The sequence below is a fragment of the Oncorhynchus mykiss genome, chromosome 11, assembly GCF_057628025.1.
Source record: "Oncorhynchus mykiss isolate SJ-2025 chromosome 11, ASM5762802v1, whole genome shotgun sequence".
NCBI lineage: Eukaryota > Metazoa > Chordata > Actinopteri > Salmoniformes > Salmonidae > Oncorhynchus > Oncorhynchus mykiss.
In genome coordinates this window covers 64453691-64477412 of record NC_143032.1, presented here as the reverse complement: position 1 = coordinate 64477412, position 23722 = coordinate 64453691, and the positions used below count along the sequence as shown (strand labels likewise).

Below are 23722 nucleotides of genomic sequence, written 5' to 3'. Positions count from 1 at the left end.
GGATTCTGATTGGTGTTCATGCTTTGTTTTGGGTAATCCGTCACTTCCTGCTTTAGTTGCGGCTAAGCGGAAGATAACATTGGAGTTTCAGCAGGCAGTTTGTCGGAGAATACGCTATTTAGTATAGCTTTATTCTATACATTTTGATATATAACGTTTGGAGTGCTAATTTTCATCATGGTAAGTACTCGACAACACTGGTTTTGACTGTTGCTTATGAAAAATGCTAACATAACCAGTGCCACATCGTATCGGAATTCACTAGCTAGCCGTTAACTGTTGTAGGAAATAGTTAGCCATTCAAATCAAAGGAAATATGCACCATCATTCTGACAAATTAATATCTACCTTGCTCAGCAACTTTACTTGTGAATTGTACAGCTTTAAAAAGTTAACTGGTGTCACTTGTCAGCTAGTTTCACATGAAGTAGGCTAACTAGTTGGTATGATGATGATGATGATGATGTTTGAAATTAAAGTTGGATTTGAAATTAGTTAGGGTAACGTTGTCTAACAAACTGTCTAAAAATAACTCATTTTTACCTGACCTAACTACTTTTTGTTTTTCTAAATATTTGCCACAGTTTTCCTTCAACATGTTTGACCACCCGATGCCACGGACTTTCCAAAACCGCTTCTCCACTCAATACCGCTGCTACTCTGTGTCCATGCTAGCGGGTCCCAACGACCGGTCTGATGTGGAGAAAGGAGGAAAAAGTAAGTATTCTATATTAACTTTCAAATATATCATAACTATACCAGGAATGTATGGAGTTTGACACCTAAGCTTTGCCCCAGTGTCCTATACACAAGTGAAGTGACTGTAGAGATTGCAGTCACTGTCATCCTACTGTCAGTTGATTCAGCCTTATCCTGCTCTAAGTGTTTAGTAGTGCTCATATTGCTCTGTTTTCTCATTATAGTTATAATGCCGCCATCTGCACTTGACCAACTAAGTAAGTATACTCCTACTTTATCCAGATTTAAACTCTGATGATCTACATATGCAATTTTTCCGAACCAGAGTTTTATACCCAACAGATGACTTCTTCTTACCCTTCACTCTTTTCCCCCAAAGGCAGACTTAACATCACCTACCCCATGTTGTTCAAACTTACCAACAAGAACTCCGACAGAATGACACACTGTGGTGTCCTGGAGTTTGTAGCAGATGAGGGGATTTGCTACCTGCCACACTGGGTGAGCAGGGTTGTTTTATTTCAACACTTATTTTTTATAAACCTTGTGCCATATTTATATCAAAGGATGCTTTAACTGCAGAGCTGTGGTGAAGTGGTAACACTCCCTGGCACAAGTCAAATATATAAGACTCCCCACAAGAGACCAGGGTTTGATCCCCACCCTTTCCACTGTTTCTCTCCTTGTTGCCTGTTTCCCCCTCTGATTTCCTTTCTGTCTAAATAAAGTGAGAACACCTAAACCCAAAAATATATATGTATATGTATGTATGGATGGATGGATGCTTTAAATTGGGAACAGTGTATGTTATGTAACGTGCATTAAAGTTAGGGATGGGCATGAGTACTCTAATGGACTACTTTAAAACTCCATCTTTAACCAGAGATCACTTTTTTTTTTCAAATACTGCAAAACTATTTGGTGGAATGTGCTTTGTGGCTTCCTGAACGGGCAAGTGACATTTTGTCACCCTTATCCCTAAAAAAACAAACGTTCATTTGCTTTGACTCTAGTGTTCCATTTGTACATGTACATTTGTGGGGCACAACAAAAAAGAATACAATTCTTCTCCCTAAATTCCCTTTCCCCTCCGTGTCTCTTTCACTCAATTGCATTCCGACCGCTCCCTCTACACATGTGTGCTGAGGGCGCACGCAAGCTCCCGTTTGGCCTACAGAAATGCCTATAAAAACGTATCTAACTGATGAGACACACAACCTACATTCCTTGCCAAATGGCATCAGTTTTGTCACAAATGCAAAATGGACTGGTTGATTGAAGTAGGAAAATGTGTTCCAACAACAAGCAGCAGTTTTGGAATAATTGCGTCCTGTATATTTTCCGCTTAGGCTACTTTGCGAACTACTGATGCCATTTAGAATTCATGGTTGCTCAGGGCCTGAGACCCCAAGGACTGTCATATACTGTAAGATAATTGAAGACTTCTTTGCTGTACATCAAGGTTTTTCAGCAGTTCCTTGGGGAGAAATCTGTGCATCCAGCAGGAGCAGAGGACACACTGGAAAACAGGCTTTTCAACATGCACCGAGACAACCAAGGGCATAAAATTGCACATAATCGCAGCCTTGAAAAATGAGTCATCTAATCTCAGAGTTGTGATGGCTACTTCAGCACTGGGAATGGGGATAGACTTTAAGCGTGTCATGTAGTCAACTATGGACCACCTCAAGACCTTGAGTCCTACATGCAGTCATATGGAAGAGCAGGGAGGGACGGCATGAGCTAAAATTCATTTATCCTGTACCGTGGAAGACAGCTTGTTTGAGTTTCATATAAGAACGGACTGTATGTGTCAAACAGAACCAGCTGTAGGCGGTTGAAACTGTTACAGCTCTTTGATGATTAAGGCATACAACCAATATCACCCAAACATGGCTGCTGTGACAATTGTGCTACTACCTCATGCAACTGCAAGGATGTACAGTGCATCCGGAAAGTATTCCGGCCCCTTCACCATCTCCACATTTTGTTACAGTACAGCCTTATTCTAAAATATATATATATATATATATATATATATATATATATATATATATATATTTTTTTACTTCTTCAATCTACACACAATACCCGTAATGACAAAGCGAAAACAGGTTTTTAGAAACCAGGCATCGCTCATCACCTGGCCATCCCTACAGTGAAGCATGGTGGTGGTGGCAGCATCATGCTGTGATGTTTTTCAGCGGCAGGGACTGGGATACTAGTCAGGCTCAAGGGGAGGTACGGAGCAAAGTACAGAGAGCTCCTTGATGAAAACCTGCTCCAGAGCACTCAGGACCTGAGACTGGGGCGAGGGTACACCTCCCAACAGGACAACGACCCTAAGCACACAGCCAAGACAACACAGCAGTGGCTTCGGGACAAGTCTCTGAATGTCCTTGTATGGCCCAGCCAGAGCCCGGACTTGAACCCAATCGATCTCCGGAGAGACCTGAAAGTAGCTGTGCAGCGACGCTCCCCATCCAACCTGACAGAGCTTGAGAGGATCTGCAGAGAAGAATGGGAGAAACTCTCCAAATACAGGCGTGCCAGGCTTGTAGCATCAAACCCAAGAAGGTTCTTCAATAAATGTATTTACTTTTTTAGCCAACATTTCTGAATCTGTTTTTGCATTGTCATTATGGGGTATTGTGTGTAGATTGAGGAGTTTTTCAAATCCATTTTAGAGTGAGGCTGTAATGTAACAATATGTGGAGAAAGTTAAAATAATTGCATAAATAAATGCAACAAAGAATGTAACGTTATAAAAGTAAATACACGTTTTGTCAGTCTACGTTGTCATTTGTTTCAGTATTACGTCTTTCCTCTTTCTTAAATTACTTCTCTAACTGTGGCATTTAAGATGACAGTTTCCAATCCAGAGTTTCAGCACCACAGTTGAAATCAACAGTCAACATTTGTGCCTTTGTCTGCGTGCCAAACAGACAGTTTGTTCTTCTCGCGGTGTAAGGTCAGTTTGGTTGCTGAATCTGATCCATTACACTTGTTCCTCATAGTCCAATTTGTGCAGCAGGTTTATTTTGAAGTTCTGGATGCTCGGGTAGAACCTGCCAGGTGTCAAAGCAAACTCCTTCTGATGAAGAAGCACACTTACTAAATGGTTGATGGCCTCAGATTTACTTGAGATTGAGTGCTTTCCAGACTTTGGCGTCAGCTCAGTCTTTATCAAATTGCTGCATGAGGTCTGTCTTCTCTCGTTATGGTCCTGCTGAATTTCTGTGCAATGTCAAACTGGACTTGGGCACCTTGATGTTGGATGAGGTCTTTTGTGAGGTGCACATTGTGTCCGAGGTTCTTGCATTAAATACTTTTGTATTGCTCTGGGCTGATTCTTGAAGACATGTACCAATTATTTCCAAAGGACCTCTTAAGTATATGTTACTTTACCAGAAGTAGTTGTAAAATTGACCTTAAATAAAAGGAAAATAAGGTTTTAATATCTGAGACTCATAATGCATTATGCAACACATTTGCATGTGCCACATAAAATGGGCTTTATCAGTTACTTCATTGTTAAGTGGGAAAAATCGGTACAAAGGATCTAGGCTACAATTGTCATCATGATCAACTGAATATATTATTAAATGTAGCCTACAAATGTGAGCCTGTAGGACAATCGATAAGTCAATGAAGAGGGTAATGATTAATACTGGGATAATAAACTAACAAAAAATCATAGCTATGTTGTTCGAAGGTAGAGCACTTTAACTACTTTCGTGTAGTGATCACTTTTTTGTCACTTACAGCCAATGATGCACAGAAAAACGGTGCTTGTAGCGGTTGAATTCCTATATCTAGCAGCTGGTCATATGTGTCTGGGGCTGGGACCCTGAATAAGCCTCGTCTCTCCGGACTCTCTCTGCTTTTCTGAACAGACACTCTTTTTGGTACTTCTTGGTGTCGAGACAGAATGAAATTGTGTAATGGCTATGTTCCAGATGCGTGATGCATCACTTTTTTTTCACTTGGAAAAAATATTTTGTTTAATTCTGTTTATATTACAACATGTTTTTTACTATAACATGTGTCTTGACCGTGTTACGGGCTCAGGAATTACGCATATCTTGTCTGCTAAATTCACAAAACAAGGCTATGCCAGTGCACAGCCATCGGCTTCTACAAACAAGCGCCACTGCTAAGGTTACTGACATTTTTAAAGCTTGTGTTTCATGATATAATGTAACCAGTTGATATTACGGTTTCAATAAATTAATATTGAAATGGCATTGCCTAATATTGAGTTGCATCCCCTTTTACCCTCTGAACAGCCTCAATTCTTCTGAGCATTTTTTATTTTATTGAACCTTTTATTTAACTAGGCAAATCATTTTAAGAACACATTCTTATTTACAACGATGGCATACTGTACACAATCCATGTCACAATTTTCTCAAGGCTTAAAAATACTTATTTAACCTGTCTCCTCCCCTTCATCTACACTGGTTTTGAAGTTGGATTTAACAAGTGACATCAATAAGAGATCATAGCTCTCACCTGGTCAGTCTATGCCTGGCACGGCATGGACTCTACATGGTGTCAAGTGTTTCACAGGGATGCTGGCCCCATGTTGACTCCAATGCTTCCCACAGTTGTGTCAAGTTGGCTGGATATCCTTTGGGTGGTGGACCATTCTTGATACACACAGGAAACTGTTGAGTGTGAAAAACCCAGCAGCTTTGCAGTTCTTGACACACTCAAACCGGTTCGCCCGGCACCTTCTACCATTGTATTGCCTATTCACCCTCTGAATGGCACACACTGTACACAATCCATGTTTCAATTGTCTCTAGGCTTATAAATCCTTCTTTAACCTGTTTCCTCTCCTTCATCTACACTGATTTGAAGTGGATTTAACAAGTGACATCAATAAGAGATCATAGCTTTCACCTGGTCAGTCTGTCATGGAAAGAGCAAGTGTTCATAATGTTTTGTACACTGTCTCTATGGGGCAATTAGGATTTGTTATCTGTAATGTTTGTGATTAATTAGGCATTTTTTTTCCAAAGCGGGCCTTGTTCAAAAAATATTTTCGAAAAAGATATTGGAGTACTCGAACAGTCAAAACATTTCAAATCAAATTTTATAGGTCACATACACATGGTTAGCAGATGTTAATGTGAATGTAGTGAAATGCTTGTGCTTCTAGTTCTGACTGTGCAGTAATATCTAACAATTTCACAACAACTACCTTACACGTGTGTGTATTAAGGAAGGAATAACAATATATACATATAAATATATGGATGAGCGATGGCCGTGCGGCATAGGCAAGATGCAGTAGATGGTATAGAGTACAGTATATAAATATGAGATGAGTAATGCAGGGTATGTAAACATTATATAAAGTGGCATTGTTTAAAGTGACTAGTGATACATTTATTACATCCAATTTTTTATTATTAAAGTGTCTAGAGATTGAGTCAGTATGTTGGCAGCAGCCACTCAATGTTAGTGATGGCTGTTTAACAGTCTGATGGCCTTGAGATAGAAGCTGTTTTTCAGTCTCTTGGTCCCTGCTTTGATGCACCTGTGCTAACCTTGCCTTCTGGATGATAGCGGGGTGAACAGGCATTGGCTCGGGTGGTTGTTGCCCTTTGATGTTTTTGGCCTTCCTGTGACATCGGGTGGTGTAGGTGTCCTAGAGGGCAGGTAGTTTGCCCCCGGTGATGTGTTGTGCAGACCTCACTACACTCTGGAGAGCCTTGCGGCTGTGGGCGGAGCAGTTGCCGTACCAGGCGGTGATTGTGCATCTGTAAAAGATTGCGAGTGTTTTCGGTGACAAACCAAATTTCTTCAGCCTCCTGAGGTTGAAGAGGCGCTGTTGTGCCTTCTTCACCACACTGTCTGTGTGAGTGGACCATTTCAGTTTGTCCGTGATGTGTACGCCGAGTAACTTAACTTTCCATCTTCTCCACTTCTCCCATTGATGTGGATAGGGGGCTGCTCCCTCTGCTGTTTCCTGATGTCCACGATCATCTCCTTAGTTTTGTTGAGTGTGAGGTTATTTTCCTGACACCACACTCCGAGGGCCCTCGCCTCCTCCCTATAGGCCATCTCGTCGTTGTTGGTAATCAAGCCTACCACTGTAGTGTCGTCTGCAAACAAGATGAGTGAGTTGGAGGCGTGCATGGCCACGCAGTCATGGGTGAACAGGGAGTACAGGAGAGGGCTGAGAATTGCACCCTTGCGGGGCCCCAGTGTTGAGGATAAGCGGGGTGGAGATGTTGTTACCTACCCTCACCACCTGGGGGAGGCCCGTCAGAAAGTCCAGGACCCAGTTGCACAGGGCGGGGTCGAGACCCAGGGTCTCAAGCTTAATGACGAGTTTGGAGGGTACTATGGTGTTAAATGCTGAGCTGTAGTCAATGAACAGCATTCTTACGTAGGTATTCCTCTTGTCCAGATGGGTTAGGGCAGTGTGATTGCGATTGCATCGTCTGTGGACCTATTGGGGCGTTAAGCAAATTGGAGTGGGTCTAGGGTGTCAGGTAGGGTGGAGGTGATATGATCCTTGACTGGTCTCTCAAAGCACTTCATGATGATGGAAGTGAGTGCTACGGGGCGGTAGTCGTTTAGCTCAGTTACCTTAGCTTTCTTGGGGACAGGAACAATGGTGGCCCTCTTGAAGCATGTGGGAACAGCAGACTGGGATAGGGATTGATTGAATATGTCCGTAAACACACCAGCCAGCTGGTCTGCGCATACTCTGAGGATGCGGCTAGGGATGCCGTCTGGGCAGGGTTAACGCGTTAACATGTTTTACTCACGTTGGCCACGGTGAAGGAGAGCCCGCAAGTGTGGTAGCGGGCCGTGTCAGTGGCCCTGTATTAAAATCATTAATTAAAATCGTCACCTCTCTGTGGTCATGAACTTTAGTGTGTATGTTGTCTGTAGTGACATGGTTGCCTGTGTGTTTCCCCTGTAGATGATGCAGAATCTCCTGCTGGAGGAAGGAGGCCTGGTCCAGGTGGAGAGTGTGAACCTCATGGTGGCCACATACTCCAAGTTCCAGCCACAGAGCCCAGACTTCCTGGATATCACTAACCCCAAAGCAGTGTATGTACAGTTATAGACCTTTAATCACTCACCTCTTCACATTGTCTTTAAGTGTCATTAAAAATAGGCAAATTATTCTCACTTTTCACTTCACTCTTATAGGTTGGAAAATGCCTTGAGAAACTTTGCCTGCTTAACTACAGGAGATGTTGTCGCAATTAACTACAATGAAAAGGTAACTGTTTGAAGTTAGTTGGTACACTACACAGCCAAAAGTATGTGGAAACCTGCTCATCGAACATCTCATTCCAGAATCATGGCTATTAATATGGAGTTGGTCCCGCCATTCCTGCTATAACAGCCTCCACTCTTCTGGGAAGGCTTTCCACTAGATGTTGAAACATTGCTGCGGGGACATCTATTCAGCCATGAGCATTAGTGAGGTAGGGCACTAATGTAGGACGGTTTGGCCTGGCTCACAGTCGGTGGTACAGTTCATCCCAAAGGCGTTTGATGGAGTTGAGGTCAGGGCTCTGAGCAGGCCAATCAAGTTCTTCCACACTGATCTCGACAAACCATTTCTGTATGGACCAGGTTGCGTTCTCCTGGCATCCGCCAAACCCAGATTAGTCCGTCGAACTGCTAGATGGTGAAGTGAGATTCATCACTCCAGAGAATGTGTTTCCAGAGTCCAATGGCGGCGAGCTTTACTCCACTCCAGCCAATGTTGGCATTGCGCATGGTGATCTTAGGCGTGTGTGTGGCTGCTCGGCCACGGAAACCCCTTTCATGAAGCTCCCGACGAAGTTCTTGTGCTGACATTGCTTCCAGAGGCAGTTGGAACTCAGTAGTGAGTGTTGCAACCGAGAACAGGCAAGTTTTATGCGCTTCAGTCACTTGTGTGGCCTACCACTTCGCATTTGAGCCGTTGTTGCTCCTAGACATTTCCACTTCACAATAACGGCACTTACAGTTGACCGGGGCAGCTCTAGCAGGGCAGAAATTTTATGAACTGACTTGTTGGAAAGGTGGCATCCTATGATGATACCACGTTGGAAGTAATTGAGCTCTTCAGTAAGGTAATTCTACTGGCTGTGTTTGTCTATGGAGATTGTATGGATGTGTACTTGATTTTATACACCTGTAGGGTGTGGCTGAAATATCCAAATCCACTCATTTGAAGGGGTGTCTACAAACATTTGGCCATATACTGTATGATGACTGTATTACAATGCACAAGGCAAAACTGTAATGGAATTTGACTTGTCACCAGAAATGTTTCTTCTAAATGTAAGGTGTGGCATCACAGTAGGCTGCTGAGGGGAGGATGGCTTATAATAATGGCAGGAATGGTATCAAACACATGGAAGCCATGTGTTTGTGTTAACATTCCATTTATTCCGTTCCAACCATTAATACGAACCCGTCCTCCCCAAATAATGTGACACCGGCAGCCTGTGTGTGGCATACAGTTGTGCCTGACCTGTTATCTTTCTCTATACTGATTTCAGATCTATGAACTGCGAGTGATGGAGACTAAGCCAGACAAGGCCGTATCTATCATTGAATGTGATATGAATGTAAGATCTTCTGTACTATCTATCATACCATAAGTGGAGACACAACACTTTAACTTAGATTATGGTACCTAATAGCTCTACCTCACCCAGCCATACCTGTTGTTGTCTCTCAGGTGGACTTTGATGCGCCGCTTGGTTACAAAGAACCAGAGAGGTGTTACAAAGCACCAGAGGAGCCCACAGTAAGAACAACACATGTTGAGTATTTCTAATCCGGTCTCAGTGTTTATTCTGTATGTTTTGATGAACTCTAATCACTCCTCACAACAGGATGAGGAAGGAGACCCCAACACTTGGACTGAAATGGACATGAGATTCAGAGTGAGTTTATGCTTATGGATTTTTTCCTTACTTACCTCAGTTCATACCCATATGGTTCACGTTCTCTTTCATTTATGCGAAGCTCATGCAATCCTCAATTCAACCCATGAATTAGTCTGAATACTTCTCTCTATAGGCTTTCACAGGTTCAGGCAATCGTCTGGATGGCAAAAAGAAAGGCATCGAGCCCAGCCCCGTCCCCATCGATCCCAGTGACATTAAAAGGTTGGGAGCTATTATCAGTCCTAAAACATCCCATAATCCTTTCCCCATATCCGGGCAACTTTTGTGTTTCCAGATCACATCTACATGTGACATGCTATGATGAAATCAACTCTGATCTTAATATTTAACCCCTCTCTGTCCCAATGCAGAGGGATTCCTAACTATGAGTACAAGGTTGGCAGGATCACCTTCATCAGAAACTCTAGGCCTCTGCCCAGGAAAACAACAGAGGATGTAAGTATGATGGTTAAAGAAGGAAAATGTCATAAACTGCTTCATCCCTTTCTTGCAAACACTGAAATTCCAGGAAGGCATAAAAGCTGTATTTAGATGGTTCAAATTGTATGTGCCAGATTTGAATGATGTACGCTAAAGCTAGTTGCATGTTTTCAGGAGGATTCGGAATTCATCGCCTTCTCTGGTGAGGGAAAGTCACTTCGCAAGAAGGGTGGCAGAAAGATTTGAGGCACTACAGTACTCAACTGCAGAGACTGACTGACTGCAGACTCCACAAACATACTCACACACCCACCATAAGCAACCAATAAAGGCAGGTCATGAAAAGAGCTGGGTTCATTTTTTTTCTTTCCCTTGGCAGGAATCAACAAGGCGTTACTCTCCTTTGATCATATTGTAATGGTCTTGCCCATGGTAAGCATGTTAAAAGCACATCAAAAAAATGGAATGTTATTGGGACTGTGGTTAGAGTCCAGAGTTGCTGGTATGAGCCCATTCAAAGACAGCAACCCTTTCCTTTCACTACAATATGATAAATATCATAAACAATGTTCTACTTTTCAACGGAATGACAGTTGTAAATGTTGGGAGTGGGTTTGATTTTTCTTGGAATATGTATCAAATTAATTTGGAAACGCTCCTCTGACATTGGAACCTGTTGGACTCGAACTTTGAGTGATGAGTGGTAGATAAATGCTATTTCGTTTGTTTATTTATCAACACTCTGAAGTAAAGTACAGTGTTTTGAATATGCACTCTGTATAGATCTGTTTATTTTTGTCTTAAAATTATTTGTGTGTGGAATGATGCTTCCATTATATTGGTTTATAGAGCCTAATGTTAAAGTGTATCAGTAGTTATTGAAATAGCTACATATTGTAATTGATAAGTGTGCGGAGTCAAGAACAAAACACAGTAAAGGGATACAAGAACAACTTGTGAATAATTTAGGGATTTATGAGTCTGAGCTGCATGGTTGGTTGGTGAGGATGAGGGCAGTCTCACAGTATGGACTGGGATAGAACAAAACAGAGAAATGAAATCATTAGACATTTTGCATGACTGAAAAACACCAACTTTTTGATGCCTTTTCTTTGTATCTGACTGGTAATGCCGGCAACAAAGCCTGTACTTTTATTTCCACCAACCGACCTAGTTATGATTGCAGTAATGTATTTAAAAGTCCTGAGTATAAATGTTGCCTTTCATTGGCACATATTAAGTCATGAACACTGTTGTCCGTCAAACTATTTCTGGTCAATCACAAAGCTTTACAGAAATGCATAAAAAGCATTTATTCTCTCCATTTAAATGCATGTAGTTCTGTCTGAGTTGTTCTTGTCTATTGTCACAGAAATACTTTGGCATTTGGCGTGGGGGGAATGCACTACAGGAGGTAGGTGGCACCTTAATTGGGGAGAAAGCGCTCAAGGTAATGTCTGGAGCGGAATTAGTGGAATGGTATCAAACACATGGTTTCTATGTGCTTGATGCCATTCCATTTACACAGTTCCAGTCATTTTTATGAGCCATCCTCCCTTCAGCAGCCTCCACTGGAGTGCACACTTCCTTTTCATTTTTTTCTTCTTGACTTTGACAAATAAATATTTAAAAGCCCTCTATATTTAGTGAATACATGATGGGTTAGTGTGCACATGTTTCTAACTTAAACTACAAATGGCTAGTAGGTTGAGAAGAGAAAGTGTGTGCAATGTGATCACATCCAAGGTTGATCAAAAAAGCTACTTTATGAAATGCTCATACAGAGGTTCATCCAGGGCAGATGGTATTATATGATCTGGAAGAGCATATTCTAATGCTTCTACCTCAATGAGCACATGGGCTCTGTTCCAAAATACCACTGGTTTATTATGACAGCAGTTGCACATGTTAATGACACTCAAGTTCTGTGGGAAAAATATTGTTTATATTTTGTTCTATTATATTCATTCTTACTATAAAATATAGGCCATATGTGTTGACTGATCCGGACAGGGGAATGTAGGCTGATGGTGCTTTCAAGACAACTGGGACTCGGGACATTTTTTTATTTTTATTATAGGCTTCGGTGATCTTTTGGTCAGAAAGTCAGAGCTCTTGGAATTCAAGTTGGTCGACAATTCAAGACGATCTTTCCCAATCTGAGCTTTTTTGTTCTTCTTCTAGTTTTCACTTTTCTTCAACGCTCGGAAGTTGGAGATTACCGAGTTCCCAGTTGTTTTGAATACGGCGTTACACTTCAGCTCTACTATAAGCTTCACGTTGCTTTGTCATCAGCGTTATGTCAATGTGACGTTCTACCTGCTACACAGAGCTCATTGTTTTGAGAGCAGAGGGGAAGGGCGTCTTTATTTTATTTTCCCCTACTGTGATCAGGGCAGGGGAATGTAGGTTACCAAGTGGCGCAGCGGCCTAAGGCACTGCATCTCGGTGCTAGAGGCGTCACGATATACCCCGGTTCGATCCCGGGCTGTATCACAACTGGTCGTGATCGGGAGTCCCATGGCGCACAATTGGCACAGCGTCGTCTGGGTTAGGAGAGTTTGGCCGTCATTGTAAATAAGAATTTTCTTTAAAATGTTCGTTAAATAAAGAAAAAATCATTGCGATGTTCAAGTTTGCGCTCAGCAGACCTGAAATTTGCTCAGTGATGAAAACAAATAGAGGGAACTTGTGTCCACATATACAATAATATAATAACATTGGTGTTTTGTGTTTGTCTGATGTTTCTTAGGACCTGCATGAACATTCATGGATTTCTGTCCAGCCAACTTATATAATTACCAGAACATAGGCCATCTGACAATGTTTTGAGTAGACAACTTTTTATTCACCATAGCAGGAAAATACAAGGTAATTATTTACAAGTAGGCTATTACAAGCTGCTAACTTACTGTTGTGAATGTGAAGGAAGGAAAGTAGTGGAAGGTCTGAATTTAAAATGAGGAACTTAGAACATGCAGCTGTCAAGTTACCGTGACAACGGTCGCACAACAGGGTCAACGTTGAATGTCTTTTGCTCCTTCCTGACAAAAACAATGGCTACATAAAAGGCGAATACCGAAAAGAAAGAGGTAAAAATATAAATGTTGCCCAGTTGTTTTTACAGCCTACCTACCGTGAATCCTATGTGTAAGCAGTATGAGTGACTCACAACAAGTCTCTCGTCTCTTGTAAACAAACACCACCTAACTGGAACCGAGGTAAATTGGATATTCGCCTGTAGTTTTCCTTACGTTCATCAACAGCAGTTAGGGACTGTCAACATAGTGACAAATCACATGTTACAAATTACAATAGCTATTTAACCATTACTCCTAAAACTTTCAAAACTGGTTCTAGCTAACCCGATGGCATAGACACAGACACACATTGCACACAATTATTTTTTGTCGATTTACATCTCGTACTATTTTAAATTTGTTTACATTTTTGAATTTCAATAGCTCGTTGGTCATGACCTACTGGACTCAAACAAGGTTCAGAATGTCCACTGACTACCCTTCTATATTGCACACCCTTTAGTTTGTCAATTTTCATCTCACATGTTTTTACATGAATTCTTCCAAATGTAAAATTTCAATAGCTCCTTGGTCATGTGACCTAGGAACTCAAACAAGGTTCAGTATGTCCACTGATTACTCTTCTATATTGCACACCCTTTAATTTGTCAATTTTAATCTCACAAGATTTTACATGAATTTTCCAAAAAGTTATATTTTGGTTTCATCTGACCATATGACATTCTCCCAATCTTCTTCTGGATCATCCAAATGCTCTCTAGCAAACTTCAGACGGGCCTGGACATGTACTGGCTTAAGCAGGGGGACACGTCTGGCACTGCAGGATTTGAGTCCCTGGCGGCGTAGTGTGCTACTGATGGTAGGCTTTGTTGCTTTGGTCCCAGCTCTCTGCAGGTCATTCACTAGGTCCCCCCGTGTGGTTCTGGGATTTATGCTCACCGTTCTTGTGATCATTTTGACCCCACGGGGTGAGATCTTGCGTGGAGCCCCAGATCGAGGGAGATTATCAGTGGTCTTGTATGGTCTTCCATTTCCTAATAATTGCTCCCACAGTTGATATCTTCAAACCAAGCTGCTTACCTATTGCAGATTCAGTCTTCCCAGCCTGGTGCAGGTCTACAATTTTGTTTCTGGTGTCCTTTGACAGCTCTTTGGTCTTGGCCATAGTGGAGTTTGGAGTGTGACTGTTTGAGGTTGTGGACAGGTGTATTTTATACTGATAACAAGTTCAAACAGGTGCCATTAATACAGGTAACGAGTGGAGGACAGAGGAGCCTCTTAAAGAACAAGTTACAGGTCTGTGAGAGCCAGAAATATTGCTTGTTTGTAGGTGACCAAATACTTATTTTCCACCATAATTTGCAAATAAATTCATAAAAAATCCTACAATGTGATTTTCTGGATTTTTCTAATTTCGTCTGTCATAGCTGAAGTGTACCTATGATGAAAATTACAGGCCTCTCTCGTCTTTTTAAGTGAGAGAACTTGCACAATTGGTGGCTGACTAAATACTTTTTTGCCCTACTGTATATCTGTTCCTGATTCTATTTTTTTTTAATGGAGCATGCTTATTTAAGATGGTGAGGAAAGCACTTTTAAAGAATAACCAGACATCCTCTACTGATGGAATGAGGTCAATATCTTTCCAGGATACCCGGGCCAGGTCAATTAGAAAGGTCTGCTCGCTGAAGTGTTTTAGGGAGCTTTTGACTATGATGAGGGGTGGTCGTTTGACCGCAGACCCATTATGGACGCAGGCAATGAGGCAGTGATCGCTGAGATCCTGGTTGAAGACAGCAGAGGTGTATTTAGAGGACAGGTTGGTCAAGATGATATCTATGAGGATGCCCGAGGTTACTGATTTGGGGTTGTACCTGGTAGATTTCATCATAATTTGGGTGAGATTGAGGGCATCTAGCTTAGATTGTAGGACGGCCGGGGTGCTAAACATATCCCAGTTTAGGTCACCTAACAGTACAAACTCTGAAGATAAATAGGGGCCAAATCATTCACATATGGTGTCCAGGGCACAGCTGTTGGCTGAGGGGGGTCTGTAACAAGTGAGTGACTTGTTTCTGGAAAGGTGGATTTTTAAAAGTAGAAGCTCAAACTGTTTGGGCAGTTCGACCTTCTACTTTTAAAAAGACCTCGATAGCATGACAGAACTCTACAGGCTGTCTCTGCAGTAGATTGCAACTCCACCCCCTTTGGCAGTTCTGTCTTGGCGGAAAAGGTATACACATACATAGACATTTTTCAGCTCTGATTTTACCACTCAGAATCCAGAATGGATATGACAATGGGGCCAGCACAGGACGTAATACACCCTTACAACAATCTACTTTTTGTTCTTCTTGACTTCATATCTGGTAAACTGCTGTTGTGTGTCAAGAAAAGAGACCCAATTAGGGGTTAGTGTACTCCAGTAAAAAAGGCCTGGTTTAGATTAAAAACTATTGTCCTGTGTCCCCGTTCATAGGGACATGAGAGACTAGTCAGTGGTAGAATTGAGTTGGCACTTTATTGGCCCAAACACCCATAGAACCACAAGGTTGAGGTTACTCATGGACAGTAACTAGTAATATACTTTTTTTTTGCATTGATGCATTGTCTTCTAACTGTCCAAGAATAGGATCCAAAGTGTTAGGAAATATTTGTTCCCATAAATACAAAGGAGAATGTCTCTCCTCATACCTCTGGCACTTTAGTCAGACTGCCAGACTGTGCACCACAGAGCCAATCAGGAGAGGATACATACAGGTTAACGGTGCCAATTGAAAGTCAAGGGGTGTGTCTGTGCCTTCTGGATTACTCTCTCTTTACAGAGAACCCCTGTGGTTCAAGTCTGCTCTGCGCATGTCTGAAAGTGACAGAGCCAGCAGCTAAGAGAGTTTTTCACAGTATGTCATAAAAAGTATTACACTTATTAATGTATGTAAAATGCTAATATGTATTTGATCCAGTACAATGGAATAACTAAGACCTGAATTTGAATGCAGCGTGTTTCCGATTCCTCCTTCTCTTTCTGTCCAGCAGGGTCAACCAAAAACACTTGGCCTGATGGTTCATGCAGAAACTGGGGAAGCAATATAGAATGCATTGATCCCTTAAATGATTGTACTATTAAATTACCCATATCACAACCCTCATACCTCTTCACAAAAGTGTACCTAAATCAATTTTGGAAAAAGGATTTTACTCACAAAAGACATAGGAATTTATTTTCCCAGTTAGAAATAGTAGGCCATGCATCAAATAACTATTTTCATCAGAAAAAACGAACCCTCAAATTCAATATTGCATTTTGTAAGTTGTCTGCAGCTGGCTTGTTGTGAATGCACTCAAGTATCAAGTCATTATCACGTTATGTCGTTATGCACTCAAGTATCAAGTCATTATCACGTTATGTAAACTGTGTTCTAATACTCAACGTAGAAGGATTTGTCTTAATGTCCAGTATATGAAAGTGATGCTATAAAAAGGATTCTTTCACGTTATGAAGCTCACTGTGACTGACAAATCACTGCCTATTACTGTGATTAAAAAGAGCATATGAAACATTGTTTTTCATAAGGCCTACCTGTGCACCTTCCTTTAAGCACCTCTGTATGAACACCGCTCCTGTCCTTGATCCATACCACATACAGCTATTTGCAGATCTTTTCAGTGTCCATGTGAAAGATAGCTATTGCGAGGATGGAAAAGTTTTATTTTTAAACACCCATGTAAAATGAAGTTCTGCAAAGCTTACAGTCTAATTAAGTCTAATAGCATGAGATGAAAGTAGACAAACATCAGAGTGTGCAATATGAAGGTATAGTCAGTGGACATTCTGAACCTTGTGAGGTCAGTTAGTCACAAGACCAAGGAGCTATTGAAATTCAAAATTTGGAAAAATTGATGGGAAACCATGTGAGATAAAGAAAATGGACAAACTAAAGGGTGTGCAATATAGAAGGGTAGTCAGTGGACATTCTGAACCTTGTTTGAAGTCACTAGGTCACATGACCAAGGAGCTATTGAAATTCTACATTTTGAAAAATTAATGGAAAACCATGTGAGATGAAAATGGACAAACTAAAGGGTGTGCAGTGTAGGCCCACTGAGTGGACATTCTGAACCCTGTTTGAAGTCACCAGGTCACATGACTAAGGAGCTATTGAAATTCTACATTTTGAAAAATTCACACAAAATCTTGTGAGATGAAAATTGACAAACTAAAGGGTGTGCAATATAGAAGAGTAGTCAGTGGACATTCTGAACCTTGTTTGAAGTAAGTATGTCACATGACCAAGGAGCTATTGAAATGTTAATGTAAAAAAAGTTTGTACTTTGTTCACGCTCCCTAACTAATTCAACTAGGAATACGAAACGCTGCTCACAGTTCCACATGTTTATTAGCTTTGGAAAGCACATTCATGTCTAAATCGTGAAAATAAAACTTGTGCAATGTTGTGCGCAATTTTTCCAACATCATGACACTTATTTGGAGTCTGTGGCTCAAGTGGTTTGAAAGCGCGAATATCGAACTTGAAACTGTCTACCTCGGTCGGTAAGATTCATAATGAAAAATTATGTGACAGGTGAAATGAACGCGATCTTCTTTATCTCCTAACATATTGCACAATTTGACTTCAGGTATTTACTTAGAAAGTACCAACAAATATTCACATTTATAATAACAAAAACGAAGAAATCGTTTTGACGGTATTGTAAAACCATCCCATGGCTATTTCCAAATACCTCGTTATACGGTATGCCACCCAAGTCTACTAATTACCTGTAATTATAATCTCCCTAGCCACCCCGGACATGTGATGACTACTGGCGTGAATTCAGACCCTGCAAAAGCCTGTGGAACCGTTTCCATAACTACTATACGCATGGCACATCCCCCTCCTGCTGGCAGTGGAAGGAAGACTACTACACATGTCGAGAGTGGGAGAAGAACCCAAGTCCAGAGACCAAGGTACAGTTGAGCACTCAATCATCACTTTGAAAATGCCTAAGCAGCACAGGAACCAGCAATCCTGCATTTACAGGGCAAATGCAATCAACATCCAGAAATATTGGCTACAGTTTGCTTATGAACAGGAAATTGTGAAAGATCTCTCTTGCACTGTCCCCAAACCAACTCTGACTGTCCTCCCCCTACCCCGGGAGTCATTACAGCAGAGTGAGAGGAACCGGATGGTGGAGCAGAGAAAGTTCACCCCTGTGTGGGACCTGAGACGAGATCGGCCCAGAGACTGGCACATGGCCCTGCACTAGGGTAAGCCCCTGGATTCCCAGTCTTAACCATCCCGAGTTAACACTGCCATGGCCAAACCAACCACAATGTAGCATCTAAGGTCTGTTTAGTTACGTAAACTAAATCACAGTAGAGTTACAAACTAAATCACAGTATAGTTGTGGCTAGTAAACCATGACCCTGTGGCTAATTCAGACTAATATATTGACATTGCATCTATAATTGTTATGTATAGAGCTGGTAAAAGTTGTATTTGTTCATGACAGAATGTCTGTTCTACACAATTTATTACATCTGAATGTTCTGTAATTTAGCTGAATATGCCCCCTGCAGAGGGTGTGAAGGCTTTTTGTTTAGTTTAGTTCAGTGGGCTGGGGAAAAGCCTGCTCTCCAGGACCACCAGAACCACTCTGTCATAAATGGTTTCTTCCCAGAGGTGTCCAGTGTACTCCAATGGTATTAGGAGAGTGTACCTCTACTGCTTGTGTAACCGATGTGAAATGGCTAGCTAGTTAGCGGGGTGCTAATAGCGTTTCAATCGGTGATGTCACTCGCTCTGAGACCTTGAAGTAGTTGTTCCCCTTGCTCTGCAAGGGCCGCAGCTTTTGTGGAGCGATGGGAAAGGATGCTTTGAGGGTGGCTGTTGTCGATGTGTGCAGAGGGTCCCTGGTTCGAGCCCAGGTAGGGGCGAGGAGAGGGACGGAAGCTAAACTGTTACACTTGAAAGTCACAGCGTTCTACACCGAGATCAATAACACAAGTATTGATTGTGAAAATGTGCTTTCTATTCTTTCCATAAGTTATACAAATTAAGATATGCGTGAGCAATATACTGAGCAATGATATCCACTCACTGGCCAGTTTATTAGGACCCCCCTTGCCTCCAGAGCAGCCGGAATTCTTTGGGGCATTCTACAAGGTGTCTGAAACATTCCACAGGGATGTTGGTCTATGATGACGCGATAGCATCGCACAGTTGCTGCAGATTGGACGGCGGTACATTTAATGTTACAAAACAGCTCGTTCCTGCTCATCCCTAAGATGGTCTATTGGGTTGAGGTCTGGGGACTGGGCAGGCCACTCAAGTAAACTGACCTCGCTGTCATGTTCCAGGCAATGATTTCCACTGCTCAATTTTCAAGTGTTGGTGACCGTGTGCCCACTAGAGCCACTTCTTGTTTTTATCTGATAGGACTGGAACCCGGTGTGGCCGTCTGCTACAATAGCCCATCCGTGACAAGGATCAATGAGTTGTTCGTTCCGAGATGCCATTCTGCATATTACTGTTGTACTGCACCGTTATTTGTCCCTTTGTGGACCGCCTGTTAGCTTGGATGATTCTTGCCTTTCTTCGATCTCTCTCATTAACGAGCTGCTTTCTCCCACAGGACTGCATGTTTTTTGTTTGTTGCACCATTCTCGGTAAATCCTAGACACTTGTGAGTGATACAGGGTCCGGCGCGCCTGGCACCGACGATCATGCCACACTCAAAGTCACTTAGATCACTTGTTTTGCCCATTCTAACGTTCAATCGAACAGTAACTGAAAGCTTCGAAGCCTGTCTGCTTTATATAACAAGCCACGGCCAGGTGACTGTAGGAGCGATCCATTTTCATGAACGGGGTGGTGTACCTAACAAACTGGCCGGTGAGTGTATTTTGGTGAAAATAATTACTGTATTGGCATAAGGGTAACAGCACCATACCATACAGTATTCTGGGTTGCACCAGTGGTCTGACTTTTTTTTATACTGTCTAGGTCATTGTGTGGAAAGACTCAAGTGAGCGCTTGTATGTTTCTCTACCTATTGAAATGGAGGCCAGTGTTTCTGTAACACCATTACATGGGCTCTTTGTCTTTATTAGTTCACAGGATACCTCATCTACAGTCTGTTATATACATTCAAATGTATATAATAAAAATACATTAAAAAGTGAATCCTTTTTCAACCCTCTGGTATGTTTTACTTACTGGTTGTATTTAAACTATGACGTTTATGAATGTAACAATACAGTACAGAATGTGAATCACTTTATGAGTGTGAATTGAAACTTGTTCCATGACAGGGCAGTTGTCAATACGATGAACATGACGGGGTCATGGTCCTCTGGTCGGTAAGCGGTTGAAATACCCTTTGAATGAGACATCCATCCACTATTGGTGGCAGGGAGGTTGTTCTAGCTTTCATGTCTAAACTATTTTCATGAACATGCTCGTCAAATATTTAGTCTGTCCAAATCATGTAAAGACCAGGGGATGTAATAACCATGTCAACACATGTTATGCCCACAATGTTAATGCTGCCACCCTCTCACTGGGTGTAGACTTTGGTGATGTTGTTGTATTTGCCTTCAGGTGCCTCATACTGGGCCTTGGGCGGTGTGTAGCTGGGTCCCTGGTGGTTGAAGGGGAAGAGCAAGGGGTCTGGCCTCAGTGCTGCCTGGTAGAGCTCCTCTGACTCCAGCCTCAGCTCCTCCAGAGCCTCCCTCTGGGCCTCCACAGCCAGGCCTACTGCCTCCATCTCTGCCCGGTGTTGGGTCTGCTCGTAGCAGAAAGTCAAAATGTAGCACAGAAACTGGGTATATCAAAATGTCTACAAAGAAGGTACTGTCAATGGCTGCTCACTGATTTCTGCTTCCAAATATGACTGTGATAGTTTAAACCAACAATGGCTTACAAGATCACATTTACCTGTTTGTAGCGGGACCACTCCTTCAGCAGTAGAGCCCGACGTTCACTCTCCTCAAAGGGAAGCTGAGCAGCACCACGCACCCTAGGAAAAACAAACAAATAGAGTAGGGACCTATTCAGGTGTACATTAGGACAGCGAAATTCATTTGGGTTGCACTAATAGTGTGTCACTCAACAGAACAATCAGTTAAGCACAGCATCATACTCAATTTCAATCCATCAGCTGATTTTGGTGTGTTTCTAAGACTATTGCTGGAGATCACTATGGTAAGCATGGTTCAAACTAAGCCACTATTGACTGTTGGGGGTGAAGCAACAGTAAATATTCCAAGCTTATGGATGTGCCTACTTCAATGTTAGGGTGTGCCCACCATAGTAACTCATGGTGGTGCCCAGATTTTGTATGGGAATGTCAGCCACTCCATTAATTTAAACACTAAAGGTGGGTGAGCCATACCTAGTCTCGTCCATGTATTTGGCTGGGGTTGTGAAGTCTTCAATGGGAATGAGCTCAGGAGGAACTCTCTCCAGCTTCTTCAATTTCTTCTTCAGTCTCTCTCTCACCATCTGCTCTCTACGAGGGTCCACTTTCTTCTTCTTCTTGGGCTCTGCTCTGTTAGAGCACACGCAGGCAGAATGAGTGAAAGTTGAGCTTGTAGTGCATTTATAACAAATGGTGCCTAAGGGGACTGCAAAGAGAGTCTGAAAGTGCACCAGAGAACAAACCCTTTATAGACAAAAGGATTTTCAACCTACCTTAGTGGCGCAGATGTCTTCAATGTGAGGACAGATGCAAACCAAGGACCTTGACTGACATGACCGTCCACTCCCATCAAAAAGCTGTGAAGAACAACATACCAAATCAGAGGAAGGGGAGAACTACTAGTTAGCTCAATCTAGCCACTGTAACAGATCAAATCAAGCTTTATAAAGCACATTTCAGACATGGAATGCAATGCTTTACAGGAAAAAACAAATGAAAATAAAAGCTGAAGTATTTACTACACAACAAACATGATAAAAAAGAATGACAAACTAAACAACCAAAAAGCACCCTAAGGAAAGGCAAAGCTGAAAAGATGTGTTTTAAGAACTCTTTATGTCTACAGTTTCAGCCCCCCTCAGGTACACTATTCCAGAGGCTGGGGGCATAATAACTAACAGCTGCCTGCCTCTTGGTCCTAGGCTTTGGGATAGTTAAAAGGCCAGTGCCAGGGGACCTACTGGGTACATAACTTAAATGCATGTCTGACATGTATTGGGGTGCACAATTGTGGATTGATTTTTTTTTTTAACAATAGAATTATCTTAAAATGAATTTTAAAACTAATAGGCAGCCAGTGCAGAGACCTCTCTGTCTGGTCTTGGTCAGTACCCACGCTGCTGCATTCTGTATGTTTTGCAGTTGACCAATGGCTTTCTAAGGTAGGCCAGACAGGATAGCCGTACAGTAGTCAAACCTGCTTGTAATAAAAGCATGGATGAGTCTCTCTATCAGCCTGTGAGAAATGGTCGCACCTTGGCAATGTTCCTTAGGTGGTAAAAAAAGCTATTTTGGTCACATTCCTAATGTGTGATTCAACATTTTGTTCAGAATCTAAAACAACACCTATGTTATGTACCTGGTGTTTATTTGTATTGCCAGTGAGTTAAAATGTGCAGCTTGATTTTATCTCTGTGCTTTGGCTCCAACAATAAGTACCTCGTCGTGTTGATTTAGCTTGAGGAAGTTGTGAGCCATCCAAGTATTTAAATCACTAATACAGTCTAATAATTTATCCGTGGAGCCAAAATCTTCTGGTGACACAGGAATGCAAATGTGTGTATTGTCTGCGTAGCAGTGAAAATCAATCTGTGCCTTCTGATAACACTGCCAAAAGGTAAAATATATAAACTGAACACTACCAGACCCCAAATCGAACCTGGTGGAACTCCACTGCAGTGAATAGATAACGTAGTTGGCTAACTGGCTCAGGTTTTAGAATACAGCTGGATGAGAAAAGAAAACATGTTCCAACTGCTGTAGCTAACGTTAGCTAGCTTGCCTATGCTAACCAGAATTGCATGAGACAACTCACCTAACGTTAGTTGGCACTGCAGTCTGTCGGGACAATACCCTACACAGGGCACGCGATACAACAATTGACATGATCGATATACTATTTGATTACTATTCAATCAAATCAGATGAAAGTTATTCACGTGTATCAACACATTTTATCATTGCGGTCCCCTTGACAGCCGCAGGACGGAAGTGCAACTTGAAACAGACGTAAATTTAGCTCGAGCTTCAGATGGACACTTTCGATCCCATTGTTGTAGCTCGACTCGCTCACGTTACAACTCGGTCTCAGAGCATGTCGTATTATTATGTACGTAAATATACACCATTTGGTATGATATGTTACGTTTAGTATGGTTGCATAAGACAGATGGTTACTTAGGTGGTTGGTTGAGGTGAGTGGTTGGGTGTATAACGCAAACGTTAGCAACACATTTTTGATAATCAGCAACTTTTCCACTACTTACAACTTTGGGACTTCTTAGCATGTTAGCTAAACCTAACCTATATCCTAAATTTAACCCTAACCCTAAACTCTAGCCACCTAGCTAGAACTCGTAACATATTGTAATGACCTGACTAGAACATTATGGAACAATTGTCCAGATTGAGGCT

The 23722-nt window shown here is 41.9% G+C and overlaps 2 protein-coding genes across 3 annotated transcripts; one reads left to right on the top strand and one right to left on the bottom strand.

The window, feature by feature from the left end:
* The first annotated feature begins 1 nt into the window (after nt 1).
* LOC110536194 (ubiquitin recognition factor in ER-associated degradation protein 1) lies at nt 2–10834 on the top strand. Of its 2 annotated transcripts, none has more exons than XM_021621816.3 (12): nt 2–180; nt 585–717; nt 924–956; nt 1079–1200; nt 7646–7776; nt 7879–7951; nt 9228–9296; nt 9410–9478; nt 9567–9617; nt 9754–9842; nt 9992–10076; nt 10236–10834. In XM_021621816.3, the coding sequence occupies exons 1-12, from the start codon at nt 178–180 to the stop codon at nt 10305–10307; spliced, it is 930 nt and encodes a 309-aa protein (XP_021477491.1). In that variant the 5' UTR covers nt 2–177; the 3' UTR covers nt 10308–10834. The 2 variants fall into 2 exon arrangements, with proteins under 2 accessions (XP_021477491.1, XP_021477492.1); XM_021621817.3 differs by having other exon boundaries at nt 23–180; nt 10239–10834.
* Nucleotides 10835–20179: 9345 nt separating this feature from the next.
* On the bottom strand, nt 20180–23395 carry mrpl40 (mitochondrial ribosomal protein L40). Its single transcript, XM_021621815.3, has 5 exons — nt 23124–23395; nt 21802–21885; nt 21503–21658; nt 21046–21127; nt 20180–20893 (listed from the first exon to the last, which is right to left on the bottom strand). Exons 1-5 carry the CDS (start codon nt 23192–23194, stop codon nt 20666–20668), a joined length of 621 nt encoding a protein of 206 aa, XP_021477490.3. The 5' UTR covers nt 23195–23395; the 3' UTR covers nt 20180–20665.
* Nucleotides 23396–23722: the final 327 nt, after the last annotated feature.